Raw genomic sequence first — 19,072 nt, forward strand, 5'->3', positions numbered from 1 at the left:
GAGTGGCGCGCTAAATGGGCTTTGCTCTATTGAGCGCGCTCAGAAAATAAAAATTTTCAGCAAATTTTCACAACAATTCTCATAAAACGACTCCGATAGCTAATTAAAAAAATTGTTGAACTAATTTAGAGGTCACAATTTCTTAGGACTTTGAAATAATAGTTATTATCAGGTACTATATGTTTACAATAGAAAGCTTTTCAACATGATATCGACAATTAAAAATACTCCAATTCTAAAAAAAAAATGGATTGGACATTAATCAACAAAAGCATATTTTAGAATTCTGTTGACATTTCTCCAAAGTTGGTTGCCCAAAATGAACAGCAAGTCATTTTAATTACCTTAAAACTAATAATATGGTTAATATAGTGGTCCAAGACTGTCAACTCGCAATACTTGAGAATAATACCAATACATGACATTCCATCATTTCTATACTGCATGAATTTAACATTAAGAAACTTTTTTTCTATAAATTAGCTGCAGCCAAGGGTGGTTCGCGAGCTGCTTTAACGTCAACTTGATTTTACGTGGGCCGGACCATTTTAGATATAATATTTAGATTTTTTTCTTAATAAATGGATTAAAAGAACTGGATTAAAAGCCCTGAATATTCCGTTTTTTATAGATCTAAAACAATGTTTATTTTAGCTTTTTTTTAAATATATTTTTAGATTTTACAAAATGAGTTTTGAACTAAAAACATAAAAATTAGTTTAAAAAATTACAATTATTGTTTTAAAAAGGGGAAAATCAGGAAATTTAATATACATCTATACTCTTCATTTTAATTTGATCCTAAAACAGAAAATCAGGACTGATAAATTAATTTCCCGGGCCACACAAAATGATGCGGCGGGCCAGATTTGGCCCCCGGGCCGCCACTTTGACACAGCGATTGAGAAAATGTTCAAGTGACAAACACAATGTAATGAGTGACAAATTTAGGGAATGAGCTGTTAGCTCTAGCTAGCTAGCTCACCTGTCTATTGCGCTCATCGGTGATCCTCTGAATCTGAATCTTTTTCCTCCCCATGTTGTTGCTGTGTGGCGTCCGCCGGTTATTCTTCCTTTAAACGCTCGCTTGCTGCCGGTTTCTGGAGGGAAAAATCAAGAGGACGAAGGAGCTAGCCTTCAGATCATGGTCCTCCGCCTGGCGTGGCGCCCTGGCCTTCACCTAAGCTGGCCGTCTCCTGGAAAACACACAGCAAAACAGGCTCGCGTCAAACATGGCGGCGCTTTGCTGACCCACTTTCGCCACCGCGAGCGGCGTTTTGGCCCGCCGATAAACAAGAGGGAAAATGACGCGGGGGCGGCCGAGCGGGAGGCCCGAGAGCGCCGAGTCTGTGCTGTGTCAGCTTCATTAGAGGCATCACCGCCACATCGCTGATCGGACGGTCGCCCGTGGCCAACGGACGCCCGCCGCGACGTGGGACGCGCCGCCTTTCGCTCGTTGGGAGTCGGGTGCTTTGCTAATGTTGTTCCTGGAAAGCCTGGGTTACGGCAATGGACGGGAAAAGATGTCTGATTCCTTTCAACTAGGGCCGCTCAAATGACTTTATTTAATTATTGCTTTCAATGGCAGTTTACGTGTCATATGAGGTCGCAAGAAACAAAAATATTAAATGTTCTTATCACAAAATACATGAATTATATATATACTGAATTTTCTTGCATATTTGTCGCCTCCCTGTATAATCCATACCCCTTAAAATTGCCTTATAATCATTCTATTTTACAATTTCTCGCGTATAAGCCGCCCCCTGATTCACAATTCTCACCCCCCTATTCATGGTTTTAATAGGAAGTACAAGTAAGTGAGTTTTTCACCTTTTATGCAAGATAGGGTTTCTATTTTTTTCTTGAATTTCATTCATAGACGTCAAAATAAATTTGTCTTGCGTTATGGCGTTTGGTCCTTGTCACCTTAGAGTTTCGTGCATGTCAAGTCCAATTTGTACACATATAAGCTGTACCCTCTATTCAGACATCATTTTTTGAGCCACAAATCCCACAAATATATATCTATATAGACATCATGTATATGTATTTTTGTGTATATATACACACACACACAAGCATACAATATACACACATACTATATACACACATACTATATACACATACACACATCCTATATACACATACACGCATACTATATACACATACACAAATACTATATACACATACACACTATATACACTTACACAAATACTATATACACATACACACATACTATATACACATACACACATACTATATACACATACACAAATACTATATACACATACACACATTACTATATACACATACACACATACTATATACACATAAACACATACTATATACACACTATATACACACTATATACACATACACATACACATACGTGTATATACACATACATATATGTACAGATATATAATCAGTGCCAAGTTATCATGGATAGACTCCAGCACCCTTGCGACCCTTGTGAGGATAAATGGTACAGAATGTATATAAATTCCCATTTACATATATATATAAATAAAAGAATATGAAAATGTAAACTGGTTTTCCTTTTTTAAAGAGCATTAATTAAATAAAAAATAACTACAAATGAAACAAGAGGACATTCCCTAGTTAGTACATTTTTCTACAGAGAGAAGGGCAACTTTGAAATGCCTCCTGGCCACCAAGGAAGGCGGCGGCGGCGTTATGGTTCCCATTTAACACGGCAGCCAGCGTGTCAACGGCGACGAAGGAACACCTACTCCTTTTTTTCCCCTTTCTCTACAGTTTTTTGTTTCTCCACCCACAGCGCACTAATGATGCCATCCAGGTAGAATTCATTATCCTCCTCTGAACTTGCTTAGCGAAAAGGGAGGCGAGCATTTGAAGAGGAGTTAAAAATGGATTTTTTTTTCTCCCCTTTTTCACAAGGATGTTGCCGACGGTTTCGACATCCTCGCCTCGGGTTCCTCGTCAGGAAAACAATTAACGGCGAGTCCACACACACACGGGCGCATAATTCATGGAGCAGTCGGCATGCGAGAAGAAAAGACTCTTAATTAAGCCTTTTAATTCGGAGGAGATGATCTTAGGGTTGTTGTTTTTTCGGGCTGGGAAAATACTTGTGCGATTGTCATCACAAATTTGGGTTAAAAGTGAATTGATGAGAAGAAAATTTGCAACATTAATAGTTTAGGTCTTTCATTTATAAAGTAAGAATTAGGGTTAAAATTTTGGTGGTGAAAAAAAGGAAAAAGTAGTTGAAAATGATGATATTAAGTTATATTTTTTGAAGAATAAAACTGACATTTCCAAAAAATGAAGGCCAATATTTTTAGATATTTTTTATAATAGAAGCTACCTTTTGAAATGCAGTTTTGATTAGATTTTGAAGATTTATCATTAAAGCCATTGTGTAATTATATTATATTAGTTTTGATTAGATTTAGAAGATGTATCATTAAAGCTATTGTGTAATTATATTATATTAGTTTTGATTAGATTTAGAAGATGTATCATTAAAACCATTGTTTTATTATATTATATTAGTTTTGAGTAGATTTAGAAGATTTATCATTAAAACCATTGTATTATTTTATTAAATTATATTACTTTAGATTAAAATGGTATTATATCCCATATTTAGGAAACTTATTTTTTTAAATTATTTTTATTATAATATTTTTACTATAATTATTCTATTAAAATTATATTCTCTTGCAAAAGTTGGAATAAGCTAGTACTTAAATATTAATAATATAATATAATAATGCTTAAAATGCTAATATTATCTTACCTTTGGCAAACATGAACTTTTCAATGATATTTTTTTGCAAAAGTTGGACATTCTTTATGGAAAAAAATGATTATTTCAGATAATAAAACAAGACTAAGCTAGTACTTTAGCTTAAAAATGCTAATGTTATGTTACCTTTGGCAAACACAAACTTTTCAATATTTTCTTGCAAAAGTTGGACTTTTTATGAAAAAATAATAATAAAACAAGACTAAGCTAGTACTTGAGCTTAAAAATGCTAATGTTATGAACATGAACTTTTCACGTCTACTAAAGTTGAACACCATTTAAATATTATATCATTTTTTTCCTAAGGAAAATGTTTGGACACCCCCTGCTTATAGAACAACCCACATAAAAGTCTTATTTCCAGAAGTAGGTTCCAAAAAGAAGAAAAAAAAACATGTCTCCGTTGCATTTGGCAGGTGTGCAAACGACGTGGCTGGCTTTCCGCTGGCCTATGCACGTATATATTTATTTTTAGCCGTCTATTTTTGGGACGTGGCGGCCGCAAATAGAACGAGAAGGCGGCCTGGCGCCGCCTTCTCGTTCATTCATGACTTGCAGCAGCAACACTACGCGCGTTCTTCTTCTTGGATGGAATTTGGGAAGGTTTCGCAACGACCACAAACGCTAGCTTTTAATGAGAGGCGCAGTTTATTTCCACTTCAAGTGTACGCCATTATTGTACGTCCATTAAGGAAAGGATTAAAAGTGTCACCAATTATTATTTATTTGTTTATGACCTATTTATTTAGGTCTAAAATGTATTTTACTGTGTCTGTATTCTCAACCTCTGGCTACTGTGACAGTTAAGTTTCCCAAAAACATCCTGTATTCATAATAAAGTAATCTAATCTAATCTAATATAATGAATATTCTAATCCAACCAAAAGGCCACTAAATAATCGACAGAAATTAAAACTTCAAATTCTGACTTGATTAACTCGGACTACAACATTTTAGATATCATTTTTCATAAATTTGCACTATAATAATATAATACAATAGCTTTTATCAGGTAGATTAATCATACATCAACTTCCATACATAAGTAAATATACATTTATATTTGTATTTACAACAACAACAAAAAAAATAATGTGGTGCTACTGGATTTTTTTTTTTTTAAATGTCCTAAAATAATAATAGATTCCAAGAAGATAATACATTATTTAGTCATTAATATAATAAAAATTAAATTAAAATAATATAAGAATATATTATGAATTAATAGAGTAAACCTTTTATCAGTCTGTTTTAATATAATATATGTTAAAATAAGATAATAAGTTATTTATTCATTAATATAATAAGAATAAATTAAAATAATCTAAGAATATATTATGAAATAAATAGAGTAAACCTTTTATCAGTCTTTTTTAATATAATATATGTAAAAATCATTATTTTCTATTTATTTTGAAGACTTTCTAATATTTAGCTGTATTTTTTTATTTTTTTATTTTCATAAAACAATGGTATTGCAATAATATTTATTTATTTATTACCCATTTATTTATTTCTATTTTTGTTTATGTATTTTACTGTGTCTGTATTCTCACACTATTGCTACTTTGACATTGAAATTTCCCGAATACAGGTTGAAAAGTGATCTAATCTAATTTAATCTAATGTAATGGCTCCAATGTATTATGTATGTTGTTTAAATCTGCAGTGAGGCATTAAATTAAAGAGTAAGTCTGCAATTGAAATCATTTGACCAAACAACATTGTGGATGAGAAGCAAATCCAAAGTGGACCTAGCGTGGAACCCTGGGGAACGCCCTGGGTGGGAAATGAAAAGTGGGTTACCTCAGAAAAATGTGGACATTTTTTTTTTTTGCTCTTGAACAAGTCATGAATATGTTTTAGACGCCGTTCCTTCCGTTTGATGCAAACGAGATGGTCTCCTCAGACGAGTTGGGCAAAAGAAAAAGAAAAAAAATCCTCTGATTTCATTTGCTTTTAACAAGAATGTTCTTTGCTTTCATGATTTTTTTTTTTTTTTAATATTTGAAGTTTTGTCTGGTGGACTTTTGACACCGTAAAGATGTCGGAAACGGGAAAAAAATGTCGGATCTAACAGCGAGGGAACGGCAAATCATCAGTAATGACGAAGAGGTCCAATACATTTGAAGTGGAAGTTATCCATTTTTGTATTTTGGGGAAAATATATTTGTTTAGTTATTTACACATTTTTCAAAAGGGAAAAAAATACCAAAAATGTAATTTTGCCTTTTTAATGACTAAAAGTATATTTTGTCTTTGCTTTCTATTTTAAAAAAGGGTAGTAACGATTTATATATTCCTTAATTATGATTTTTTTTTAAATTATATAGCTAGTATTTTTTATTTTTGAAGAAAATAAAGCTCTTAAAACTGTAATTTTTATTTTTTCTCCACCACTAACAACAAGTTTGTTCTATTTAACCCTTTTTAATGGAAAGGTACACCAGTAAATATTTTCTATTAAAAAAAAATCTAAGATTTTGGAAGAAAAAAGAAAAAAAAATATTTGAATATGGAAACAAATAAATTCTTCAATTCAAGAACTTCAGGAACGAGAAGTGAATTTAATTCCCACGAGTAACATGAAACCAAAGTACAATTACTTTGAAGTGGCTGGCAGGCTTTTGTTGTTGATTTTTCATTCAGACAACAACTCTGACGTGGATTAAATTACTGATATTTATCAAAAGTTGCGTGGGCGGCAAGTTTCTATTTTTATCCACCTTTAAATCTCCAAACAAGTTTGCTCCACAATGTTTTTTTTTTTAAACAGTTGTCTTCTTCCCGAATGGAAGCGTGTTAGTCCAGTTTTTTTTTTTGACGAGCAGCTGGCAACAGTTGACTGGAAAGTCTTCAAAAAACTCACGAGCCAATCAAGTCACGCCTAAATTATAAAATGACATTTAACGCTTTCATGTGGTCGAGTTGTTTTGATCCGTTTTGCACCCTCGCCCTTGTATTCGATGAAATAACCGGTTTCGACTATGCAGAGGCGAACGGGCAATAAAATGGTTTTTATTGTGCTATTTCAATAGTTATAGGTCAGTGTGGTTTGAATTATCTTTGACAAGATTATTTTGTATCACCTGACGCGAGTTAAAGCTGATTTGGGGGAGGGAGCATGTGCATGTGGAGGGCAGAAGGGGGCGCTGTGCCTTGGCATCAGGTCCGAAGGACGCTTGTGTGTGACCGCCGTGCCAAGCTTTGGCAGAGAAGGACGGCTTGAGCTCCGAGTCCTCCATTTGGCCCTCCCCTGCCCGCAATCCACTTAACCAATCATGGGGGAGCGTGTGGGGGCGGGGAGGGGGGTGTCGGTGCACTGCGAAGGAAGTACATCCCAAGCGTAGGTGATTTGGGGGATGGGCGCAGGAAGACGCTTGACAATTTGCAATGATTGTCCACTTGGATTTTGACGTTGGAAGAATATCAATATTGGGAGGAAAGATGAAAGTGACAAATTTACTGAGCGAGATGTATATTGATTTGCGGTGGGGGTTGCTAGCGAATGGTGATGTTTGAGAATTGGATTGGATAACTTTACTTATCCCGTATTGGGGAAATTTCATTGTCACAGTAGATATAACAAAACTTTAACAAAACAAATGGCTGAGTGTTAAGACCTACCATATGCATGCATGTACATCTATGTGTATGTATGTATGTATATATGTGCTTATATATAGGTATGTGTATGTATGTATGTATATATGTTCTTATATATAGGTATGTGTATGTATGTATATATATGTGCTTATATATATGTGTATGTATGTATATATGTGCTTATATACATGTATGTGTATGTATGTATATATGTGCTTATATACATGTATGTGTATGTATGTATATATGTGCAAATATACATGTATGTTTATGTATGTATATATGTGCTTATATATATGCATGTGTATGTATGTATATATGGGCTTATATATAAGTATGTGTATGTATTTATACATGTGCTTATATAAGTATGTGTATGTATGTATGTGTATGTACATGTGTGTATATCTATTTATATATATTTCAGCAACATGCTTATTTAAATATTTATCCATGTATTTATTTATCAAGTTACTTATTACCTTTCTATTTGTCTAAAATGTATTTTTCTGTGTCTGTATTCTCACCCTCTTGCTACTGTGACAACAAAATTTCCCGAATACAGGATAAATAAAGTCAAATATACACATTTAATAAAGTAATGCAATCCAAAACAATTTTGATATACCGTCATATGTGTATTTGTCTTCCAAATATATCTGTATTATTTGTCCTATTTGAAGTTTTCCGTAATATTATTTCACAGTTTGATACGGTAAGCCATTTTTTACTTCCCATTGTTTCATTATAACGAAGCGTCTTTCTTCAATTCTGGAAATAAGCAACTCCAAATCCTTTGTTTTCTACAATTTTCTTCTTAGAAATACCGACATAACCAGAATTCTCAGTCAAGATGTCATCGTCTAAATGGCTTTCAATCCCCATTCACGATGATTGTCGATAAATCGTAACAAAACCTTCCCAAATTCCGATAAAAAGATGACGTCGGCGTGGAGTTTGACCCAGAAAACCACTGTTTACATCACAATAGAAGCGAGTGTTTACGAGGCCCCGCCCCCGATATTTTCTCGCTATTGACGTGCGATTCCTTTGATATCGTTAACGTGGCAAAACAAAAGCAAACGTTTTTTTTTGTTTTTTTATTTGGGTCGTGCATCCGCGTGACGACCGTGCGGCAACTATGCGGTTTAACCTGTCAGGTTCCGTGGGCGGAGCTAAGCGAGCACGAGCAAGTCGTGGTCGGGAACGTTGTTTTGCTGTCACGCGTCGGATCTCGCCGAATTTGATCAACGGTTGAGAGATCAAATTCTTTTTGGAGGATTGTTGAAGATTAATTGATTAAATGGCAATTAATAATTGACTAAATCCTATTTTTGAGCTCTTTAAATAATGAATTACTCCATTTTATTTTCCATTCTTTGAGAAAAAACATCTAAAGAATATATTTTTTAATATATACATATATGCATAAAAACTAAAAAAGAGAAAAAAATGGAAGCATTTCATGTATTTGTTTTGCTAATTATGTATTAAGTGAAATTTTATTTATTTTTTTGTAGTTTTTAAAAAATCTATATTTTTTATTTTATACACATAGGCATAAAAACTGAAAAAAGTGGAGGTATTTCATGTATTTGTATAGCTATTTATGTCTTAAGTGTTATTTTATTTATTTTTTGTAGTTTGTAAATTTAAAAAAAAGCAACTTTTTGTATTTGTTCATTATTTCATGGTTATTTTATGATAGATATCTTTTCCATATTTCATATGGTCAAGACTATTTCATCTGTCATATTCAGTCAATCCCGAGAACTGCGATTGCGCGCATGGCATTCCAGTCACCAACAATCTGGCGTCCGATCGCCGCCGACGCGTTTGTTGTCCGCACGAACTTTCAAACGAGCGTCCTCCAGCTGCTCGGAAATGGAATATCTTGTAAACAAAACGCGACGCCAACTGGACGAGAGACGAAAAACAGAAATGGAGAAAATCGCTTTTCATAAAACGCAGATCGAACTAACGAAAAACAGAAATGGAGCAAACGGCAAATTTAAGAAACTAATTTCAAATCTGTACTTCCTATTCACCCAAAAAATTCCTTCATTTTCCATCCCGCTTATCCTCACAGAGGTCACTAGGGGTGCTGGAGCCAATTCCAGCCAACTATGGGCAGCCAATTGCACATAACAGGAAGACAAACAACCATTCCCACTAATAGCTAGGGACAATTTAGCATCCAATTAGCCTAGCAAAAACAAAAGCACTCCCAATGGACTGATTTCGCCTGAAGTGACGCGCATTCAATTGACCGCAACGGAATGAATTCAGTTTCCCCGACGACAGCTCTCGATTTTACGACTCTTCGACGGACGGATTGGTCGAAAGCAAATCGGGAAGTCCTCGAAATGGCCCCGAGAAGACGACTTGGGGGGGATATTGACGGCGACTTTTGAAGGTAAACAACAGAGTCACGACAGGTGGTGGAGCGCCCGCCAATCACAGCGCCTGACACATTAATAGCCCGGCTAGCGGAGAGAGGGGAAACCAACAGGTGCGGCGGTTGCAGGCGTGCTACAGAGCGGACGCTGGGTAAATCGATCCCCTCAGACCCCCGCCCCTCAATGACATCCCCCGGAGGTCTCCCTCCGCCCCCCCATCCCCTCCTCGCCTTCCCTTCACCGTTGCGGATATTTCAGTGAGATCGAGTCGAGTCATAAGTCTTCCGTTTTAACCTTCAAGTCTAAAAGCGGAATTCTAAACGTTCAGCTTAGGCCAAACTACATGTGAACGGAGTCGTGTTGCATTCAGGGACACTGGGAATTCGGGATTTCTCGATGACATATTTTTACATTCATGTCCGAGTCCCGTTTCAATATAAATGTATACAATATTTTCTTCTCAATTTGAACATGGCAAAGCAAAAAAAAAGAATAACAATAATTTTTCAAGAATTTCAGAATTTACGACTATTTTTTTGGTTATTAATTTTACATAAACTTAGACCACAAATAAAGTTAGTCAGCAAAACAATATTACTAGTGCTCACTGGAATGTTCTCTTTGAGCGGCTAGTGCAAATAAATATTCCTTAATTTTCTGTACCACTTATCCTCAAAGGTCGCGGGGGTGCTGGAGCACATCCCAAGATGTGAGTAGGGGACACTCTGAATTGGTAGGGAGCCAGTCGCAATGTAAATAAAAAAATATCTAAATAAAAACATACTGTATTTCTAACTTTTTTAACATGGCATGAATACGAGTAGAAGCAATTAGTGGAACATAAGCGAGAATAAGCATTCAAACCAGTGTAAGTGTCTCTTACCGTGGGAAGAACCCGACAAGGACTGGAGACCAGTTGCCACAGGAGAAGGTAGTCCAAAAATCAGGTCCAAGATGGCAGCTAGCGTCCCTGTGGCCAAAGAAAGAAAGAAAGAAAGGTCGCTGTTGGTGGACCAAACGTTTGGTAGAGTGTCCGAGTGACAACTGCTTCTGGAACACGCCTCCCCTCACCCGCCCCAGATAGCCCCCCACCCCCCACTCTACCCCCAGCCTCCATAACCTAACACCTCTTCCGAGCACATGCGCGACCCATCTCTACCCAACTCCTCCCACGTCACCCTGCGTGGCGTGCCTTTGGGCAACTGCAGACGATTTGTCAGCGTCCATGTTGAACATTGACAGTTTTTAGTTTGGTATTTTTAAGCAACCAAACGTCACTTTTCGATGTTCTCATTGGTTCAAATGGATTGGACGTACATGCTGGGAAAGGTCGAGATGAATGGTATTAATTTAAAGGGTGCCAACTTGTAGTTGCAAGTCAAAAATCTAAATTAAAAATGACTACAAAAAGGACATTTAATATATAGAAAAATAATTTACCACAGAATTTGGGTTCTTTTGGGAGATTTTTCACTCAAAACAGTGTAGTAAGGAACGCCCACTCAAATTCGGGTTGTGACATCACAAGCAGGAATGTTGATGATGGCTAGCTATTGTAGTGCAATGCTTTAGTAGTGTACAGTAATCCCTCGATTATTGCGATTAATGTAGAGCAAACATGGCTGCAATAAACAAAAAACCTTAGGAGGTGACCCCTATTTAAAAAAATAATTAATATATATATATTTTCTTTTACTTCAGAGCCGAGTTCTAGTAGCAAGCCGAGGATAGGGGAGTGGCCTCCGCTGGAAAATTTCAGCGTGGACTTTAAGATTTTTTATGAACTTACAAAAAAAATGTAATTAACAAAAAAAATCCCCTTGAAAAAACAATGCGATGTAGTGAAACCGCTCTAGTTGAAAGTGCGATATTCGAGGGATTACTGTAATACAAAAACAATGTTTGTGACTTTGTGGACTACTTGCAATAGTCTGTCTAATCACCTACTTTTATCTAAATATTGGCCGCTATTGACAATAATTTTCACTACTCTGAAAAATCTGCCACATTTGGGTGTTTTTGTTATACTATTTTTAAGTACAACAAATAAAACTGAAAAAAAATATTATTCCTCAACATAGCCTTTTCAGCAAATACAACCAAAACACAGAGAGATCATTGAGTTGTTCAAGATGCAAATATCTAAGAGTTGAAGTATCAAAAAAATCCCTTTTGAAGACTGGAACAACCATCCAAATGGATTTTGGAGCGGCGTGCCGATTATTGGAATTGCAGGCCACACAAAGACAGCTGGACAAGTACTTGGACATTCACGCGCAAACATGCTCAGCTGTTGTAAAAAAAAAAAAAAAAAACATGATGGCGATGTCTCGTGCATTTCGGCCATACTTCAGAGAGCCAGAGGTCTGAAAATGGGAATAATGTCTCGATAGGCTCTAGAGCCGCATTTGGTTCTTTTAGTTTTTGCCTGTAGCCCTAAATGGTGCCGTAAAGTTCCATCCAATATATTTTGCTTTACATTGTATGGCCTTGCTATTCCAAAAGAAAACTACAACCCAAAGAACATAATCCTAATTAAACTTTTCCATTGCCTTTGTCTTATTTTGAAAATCCTAGCAAGTGTGATTTGGCCCGAATTAAGTGGCTAACCGTATTTGAGGAAGGCCAGGCGGAAAACTAAGGAAGCGGCTTTGGAGATAACGCGAGTGCCGACTGATAAAATGGCCGCTTGTCGGGTTAAGAGATTCTTGGCAGTGTTTTACGTCACAGAAATAAAATGTACTTCTGCTTTCGTGTATTGATGGCAGTGAATAGTCAGAACAGTATTCCATTCCATTACATCTATTTTTATATCTTATGAAACACAAATCAAAGCTGTTTTTTTGTTTAGTTGACCACTACAATTTGCTAATTGGCTGTCATTGCTGAGGTCATCATCGCTAAATGCTAATTAAAATGCCTAATTGAGTTGTTCACTGCTAATGGCAAAACATGGTTTGCGCTGGTTTGTATATTTGCTGAGACATAATAGAGTAAAGTAGAATGGAGTACATAGACATAGAAATGTAAATTGGTTAATTTTATCACCGCTAATAATGAACTTTGTCTAGATCACAGGTGTCAAATTGGCGGCCCGGGGGCTAAATCTGGCCCGCCGCATCATTTTGTGCGGCCCGAAAGAGTAAATCATGAGTGTCGACTTTCTGTTTTAGGATCAAATTAAGATGAAGAGTAAATTTCCTAATTTTCCCCCCTTTTAAATCAATAGTATTTTTTACATCAATATTTTCAGTTTTTAGTTAAAAAATGTTGTAAAATCTAAAGATATATTTTAAAAAAGCTCATATAAACATTAATTTAGATCTATAAAAAAACTGAATATTCAGGAATTTTAAACCAGTTCTTTTAATCCATTTATTTAAAAAAAAAATTAAATATTATATCTAAAATGGTCTGGCCCACAAAAAAATCGAGTTGACGTAATGCGGCTCGCGAACCCGGGTCTAGATCACGACTGCTACTAGCTAATCAAAATGAGCTCTGGTGTGTTTGTTTGGTTAATGGCCGTTTTGACTTTGTTCTCATCTGGGCCAACATTTTTGTAGCTCCTGGAATGATTTGTCCAAAACGAGTTATTGCTAGCGGGCGCGACCGCCTGACGGAATGCGGCCCACGGGAGCCGCTGGCACAGACGGCGGCGGCTGCGCCCCTTTCGGACATTTGCGGCGTTGTGTGGAAAGTCAATGACGTGAGTGTTCCGCCCGCCGCCGGCCCCCCGTTTCCCACACCCTGGCGGCCCCAGCGGAGACTTCAAGGTCGGGAAAGGGCAACAACGGGCTGAGAGCTCTTTCCTTGGGAAGCCCAGTCGCAACTCAGACGCTCCCTTTACGGCGGGTGGGGTGAACTAGTCTTTTATTTTGAAGGGGAAAATACTATTTTGAACAATATGCTACAATTGTTCAGTGCCCAAAAGGGGGGCATTACTATACATACCATTTTAGATATAATATTTTTTTTAATATAAATGGATTAAAACGAACTGGATTAAAATAGCAAAATATTCAATTTTTTTATAGATTATTTGAGCTTTTTTCCAGGGAAGAGAAAATCATTTTTATAATAATTGGTTTTCATTTAAAAAGGAAAAAAAATATTATGTTCATATTAAAGTTAAAAACAGGAAATATTTTTATATATTTTTAGATTTTGCAAGATGATTTTTTACCTAAAAACACTGAAAAAATGGATTAAAAAATTGCAATTGTTGATTTAAAAGGGGGGAAATCAGGAAATATAATATACATCTATATCTATCATTTTAATTTGATCCTAAAACAGAGAGTCGGCACTCATGATTTACTTTCCCGGGCCATACAAAATGATGCGGCGGGCCAGATTTGGCCCCCGGCCCGCCACTTTAACACCTGTGCACTAGATAATGGAATACAAGAAAAAGACATTCTCAATAACTTTGCATTTGTGGTGTTGTTGTATGACTGTACTTTTCTAAAATAATTTCAATTGAAACTAAACCAGTCAAATGTTTGTGGTTTTTGAATATTGACTATATTTAATTGAAATGTTGTCATTTTTGGTCGTTTTTCAAGATTTTTGGACTTTTCTTTGACATATTCAAAATAGATATCAATTGAATAAATGGAGTTTTTTTGGCCAATGGAGAAGGTCGGTGCCGTACTCAGTTTTTTTCTCCCCCCCTTTAAGCGCTACCCGTTGGCGGGCGTCCTGAAAGGAGGATCGGGCGATCCGTCCTCCGCTTCTCTCCCCGAGCCAAACGCGGACCTGCCAGGTCGGGCGGGGGAGGCAGCCACGCGTTCTCGTCCAAAAACGAGAAAAAAGAAGAAGAAGAAGGAGACGAAGGGAGCCAGCCGGCCCCGCGGGCACTTGTTCTGAAGCAGCAAGCCGAGCTTTCCTTTCCGCCGTGTTTGTTTGTGTGCCTTTGCACACAAATAAATTTAAAAAAAAAAACACAAAAAAGTCACACTGGTTTCCCACAAATGAGCGTGGAAATGAACACGACGCGCTCGCGTGGCTTTGACGGCGTTATGCAAATGAGCCACCCTCCTGTTCCTCTTCCTCCCTGCAGGATTGTAGAAATTAAAAGAAAATGACAAAGCTTTCCTCTGCTCTGACCTACATTGTGTGGCGGCAATTGTACACGTTCCGCGCGCACGTTTGGACAAATCCCGCAGTGGAATAATGAAAGCGGAACACGATGGGGACAAAAAAGCTCAGTGGGTTTTTTTTTTTTTTTTCAAAGCTGCCTATTGATCGACCTTTTATCACTTGAGGAAAGTGACAATGCAAGCATTCCAAGGGGAGAAATTTGGAGTTTTGCACTTTTTTTTTCTTTTTACATACATTTCTTGGGTGGTCCATGTCATTTTACGGGTGGCAAGTGAGTGAGTGTTCCTAATTTTACCCTCAAAGTTGAAAATTGACATGAAAATACATTCTTTGGCTTTCCCTCCAGACTCACGACGCGTTCAGGGACAGCCCAGAAAACAAGGCAATTTGCAGGGTAGGTGATAAGATGAAAAAAGGTTAAAGGTTAGACTTGGTGATGTTCTAAATTTGTCTGCTGATAGTATATGTATATATCTTAAAAACACACTCACATACATTTGACTATCTTAACTGCAAGTCCCTCTAAGAGAAAATTGATTGGACGTCAATTATGGTCAACGTTAGCCAATACGTTAATACTTCATATAGATTATAAACATTTTTAACCTGATTTCGATTGTCTATTTAACAAACAAAAGTGGGAGGATTTCTAATTAGTCCATGTATCATTTGATTCATTTGTCAAAGCAACGTTAAGTAATTTTCAATTTTCTGTGATTTTAGTGACACCGGTGGTCGAAAGCGGTATTGTTTTCAAGCAAGTCGGACAGAAGAAAACGTGCTTTGCAGAAGATAAATAACTAACAATATCATGTAAAGAGGAAGTACGACAAAAAGCAGGCATTTGTCGTTGTCCTCAAAAATAGTTGAACAAACCATTTTTTAGACGTTAGAACGCTATTTTTCAATTTCTTTGGCCTAAATTGTACACCATATTACTTTCCGTCGTACTTAGAGTAGATTTGGATCCGTGCCCTGCCGCTAGCCTTGACATATTTTCCTCAAATGAGATGTGACACTCGCTACTCCTCTACTCGAGCCCCCCAGGGGGCCGTCACAGCCAAAGGTCAAAGGTCAGGAGCGTCACGACGAGCCCTAACAGACGCTCGGTGTCCACCGGGCTCGGCCACCGCCTCTGAAAGAAAAAACTGCGAGCGCGCCCTCGGCTGCTTCTTTTTTAGCCGTTTAAAGGTGAAATCAATAAAACAACGAATCCGCAGAGCGCCGGCGCTTTTCCGGCGTATCCTCATTAACGCGCCGCCTGTGCCGCTGTGTTATATTTTAATCTGTCGGGTAAATTAAAGCCATCAATCACCTGACAGCCTCCGCGACTCCCACGCCGGGACCGCTTACGCGCGGTAAAAATCAGAAAATTCATTTTGATGGGGAAGGAAGTCGTGTTAAAAGGGCGTCACAAACCCTAACCCAAAAAACAGAGAACTACTCGTGCATGTTTGACGAAATAAAACAAAATTCTGCTCTTTGTACGCCTTAAATATGATTCAAGTTTCTTTACTTGAAAAGAGAAAGGTATGAAATATGCATTCATGAATATGGATATGTTCACTATAATATGTATTGTTTCCTTATCAAGTAAATCAAATTTAATTTTTGGTATAAATCACATTCTGCTGAAGAAACATTAGGACTACAACTCCTGCCCTAGTTGTAGTCCTATTGTCTACTTCTTTGGAATTTAGTCCATGGTTTGTTATGGGTTGATTTATTTTATTTAATCTGTAATCATTATAAAGCCATATTTATGGCTGTGTGTGTATGTTAAGATTCTCTCGCTACGTTTATCCAAACCGTGCAACGTAGTGAGTTGAATTTTTTTATGGTGGCCAGAAATGGCTGTCAGATCCTAATAGACAAATTTCTTAACCATGTGTAAACTCAATTTTTTATTAAACAACCATTTTTCAAAAGAAAATGTTTGTAATAGCACAATAATTCCCTTCACCGGTACCCCCTGCTTGTATTTAATAAGTCAACTTCCAGAGAAGTCCAGTGCCTTAAGTGGTTTTTACATCGGCCTCACAGCTTTGGGGTCCTGTGCTCAAATCCAGATTGGTCCAACTGTGTACATGGGTCTTCCCCAGGTACTCGGGTTTACTCCCACTTTCTAAAAACATTCATGGTGGGCTAATTAAACACTCTAAATTGCCTCTAGGTATGAGTGTGAGCGCTCAACTAATGCCCTGCGACCAATCCACTGGCCACCCATACATGGTGTCAGCTGGGATAGACTCCAGCACAACCCACGACCTTAGTGAGGATAAAGCAGTCCAGAAACTAAATGAATGAAGTCTATTTGAATTTGTATTCGAGTTGGGGGCTGCTTTCCGCTACTTCTCGGCCACTGTAGCAACGCAGGCAACGAAGCGGACGCCTATGGCCGTAGGCCACAGAGCGCGAGTGACGTTTTACGAGGCCGGGCGCCCGGAATACGAGACGGCGTATGCGCAAGCGACAACTGACACACGCACGCACTTCTCCTCAGAAACAGCTGACGTTTTAACAGGCTTACAACAGCTGACGGGCTACAGGTGGGTGAGAGGGGACACTTCATAAGTCCTCTGGGCCGACCCCCCCCGGACCACCACCCTCCCCGACCCCCCCACTGCGTCCACCTGTCGCGACCTCGTCGGAATTGTCTCGGTGCTCCTCTTCGGCCATGAAAAAACAGTCTTTACGAGCTTGTGGCATGTGTCGGAGAGGCCAGAATGCGCGCGCCTGGCGACAGATGCTAGCGGCGCGCCGAGCTAAAGGCTAAACGCGCTAAGCTCCTTTGCCGAGGTGGTGGAGGTGGAAGCATTATGAGGGGAAGAAGAATCGCTCACGTTAATCCGACGTCGTTACTAGAACGGGAAACGAGGCGTAGGGGACGAACGATGGCACCCGCGGAGGATACTGCGTGTACCGACCGTGTGACGCCGCGTGCATGTATGACACACGCTAGTATGACGCTGATTCAATGCCAGGCCGAAATGAAGCAGAAGGGAATGGAAAACTGTCTTTTTTGCTGTTGCTTCTATGTTTTGTTTCTTACTTTTAATATTGTCACTGTATTAGTAGTTAAATTGGGGTATTTCTTTTGTTTTTCATTGATGGGTTCACATCTTGTAAACTTAGCATGCCTAGCAATCAGCTAGCTTAGCATGTATGTTTTTGAGATGTGCTCACTTTTGGCAAAAATTGTTTACTAAATCGATTGTTTAGGATTGATAACCTCACGCAAATTTAATCTCGCTAGATATCATGGCAATGTTTTATTTTTTTATTATATTTTTGATTTGTTTATTTTTTATTTTATTTTTTATTATTATATTTTTATTAACTTATTTGTTTATTTTTTATTTTAGTTTGTATTATTATATTTATATTAATTTATTTGTTTATTTTTTATTTCAGTTTTTATTATTATATTTTTAATTTATTTGTTTTAATTTTATTTTAGTTTTTATTATTAAATTTTTTATTTATTTGTTTATTTTAGTTTGTAATATTATATTTTTATTTATTGATTTGTTTATTTTTTATTTAATTTGTATTATTTTATGTTTTATCATAGATTTTATTTAATTTTTATCTGGACACAACCATCATTTGATAATTAGATATGTTAAAATGTGTACAAGCTCAATATTTTGTAGTTTTCAGTTGCAGCACTACTTAATGCATTTACCATTTCCACCAAGTCAATCTCATTCAAAAACAAAGCGAGTGGGAGAAAATCTTTCATCCTTGTAATATTACCCCAAATAATAAAAAATCCATTATTGATTCAGCAATACAGCCATTTTTCATACCTCTCATCGACTCCGGCTTTTTTCCACGTATTTACCTCCCTTCGCAGCGCATTCAAAAGTTCACGGTTCGATATTTTCACATAACGTAAATACTATTTTTGTTTTGTTTTGTTTTTCAACGCGACCAAAAACGAAAGGAAGCTCACACAGTCGAGCACAAACGAGTGCTAGAAAGCAAAAGTGTGAGATAGAGAGAGAAAGTACACTTTTGGTATCAACATCGCAAGCGTTAGATAACGTTTTATTGGAGCTGTTCAATGGCTGACTCGTCCTCACCTCTTGCCCGGGCCTCTACAGCCCACACACACCACACACACACACACCCGCCAACGCACACACTCTCCAGAGGA

General features: G+C 37.3%; 1 protein-coding gene across 2 annotated transcripts in view; it reads right to left on the bottom strand.

Moving 5' to 3' along the window:
• The window catches only part of mef2d (myocyte enhancer factor 2d), a 68,832-nt gene that overhangs the window by 24,764 nt on the left and 24,996 nt on the right, over positions 1-19,072 (bottom strand). For both annotated transcript variants that reach the window (XM_077720237.1, XM_077720236.1), the window contains 2 exons: positions 10,688-10,774; positions 986-1,196 (listed from right to left, as the gene is read on the bottom strand). In XM_077720237.1, the coding sequence (XP_077576363.1) occupies positions 986-1,039 (54 nt within the window). In that variant the 5' untranslated portion in view covers positions 1,040-1,196; positions 10,688-10,774. The remainder of the gene's footprint in view (positions 1-985; positions 1,197-10,687; positions 10,775-19,072) is intronic.

Source organism: Stigmatopora nigra, chromosome 7 (genome assembly GCF_051989575.1).
Source record: "Stigmatopora nigra isolate UIUO_SnigA chromosome 7, RoL_Snig_1.1, whole genome shotgun sequence".
In the NCBI taxonomy this organism is placed as follows: Eukaryota; Metazoa; Chordata; class Actinopteri; order Syngnathiformes; family Syngnathidae; genus Stigmatopora; species Stigmatopora nigra.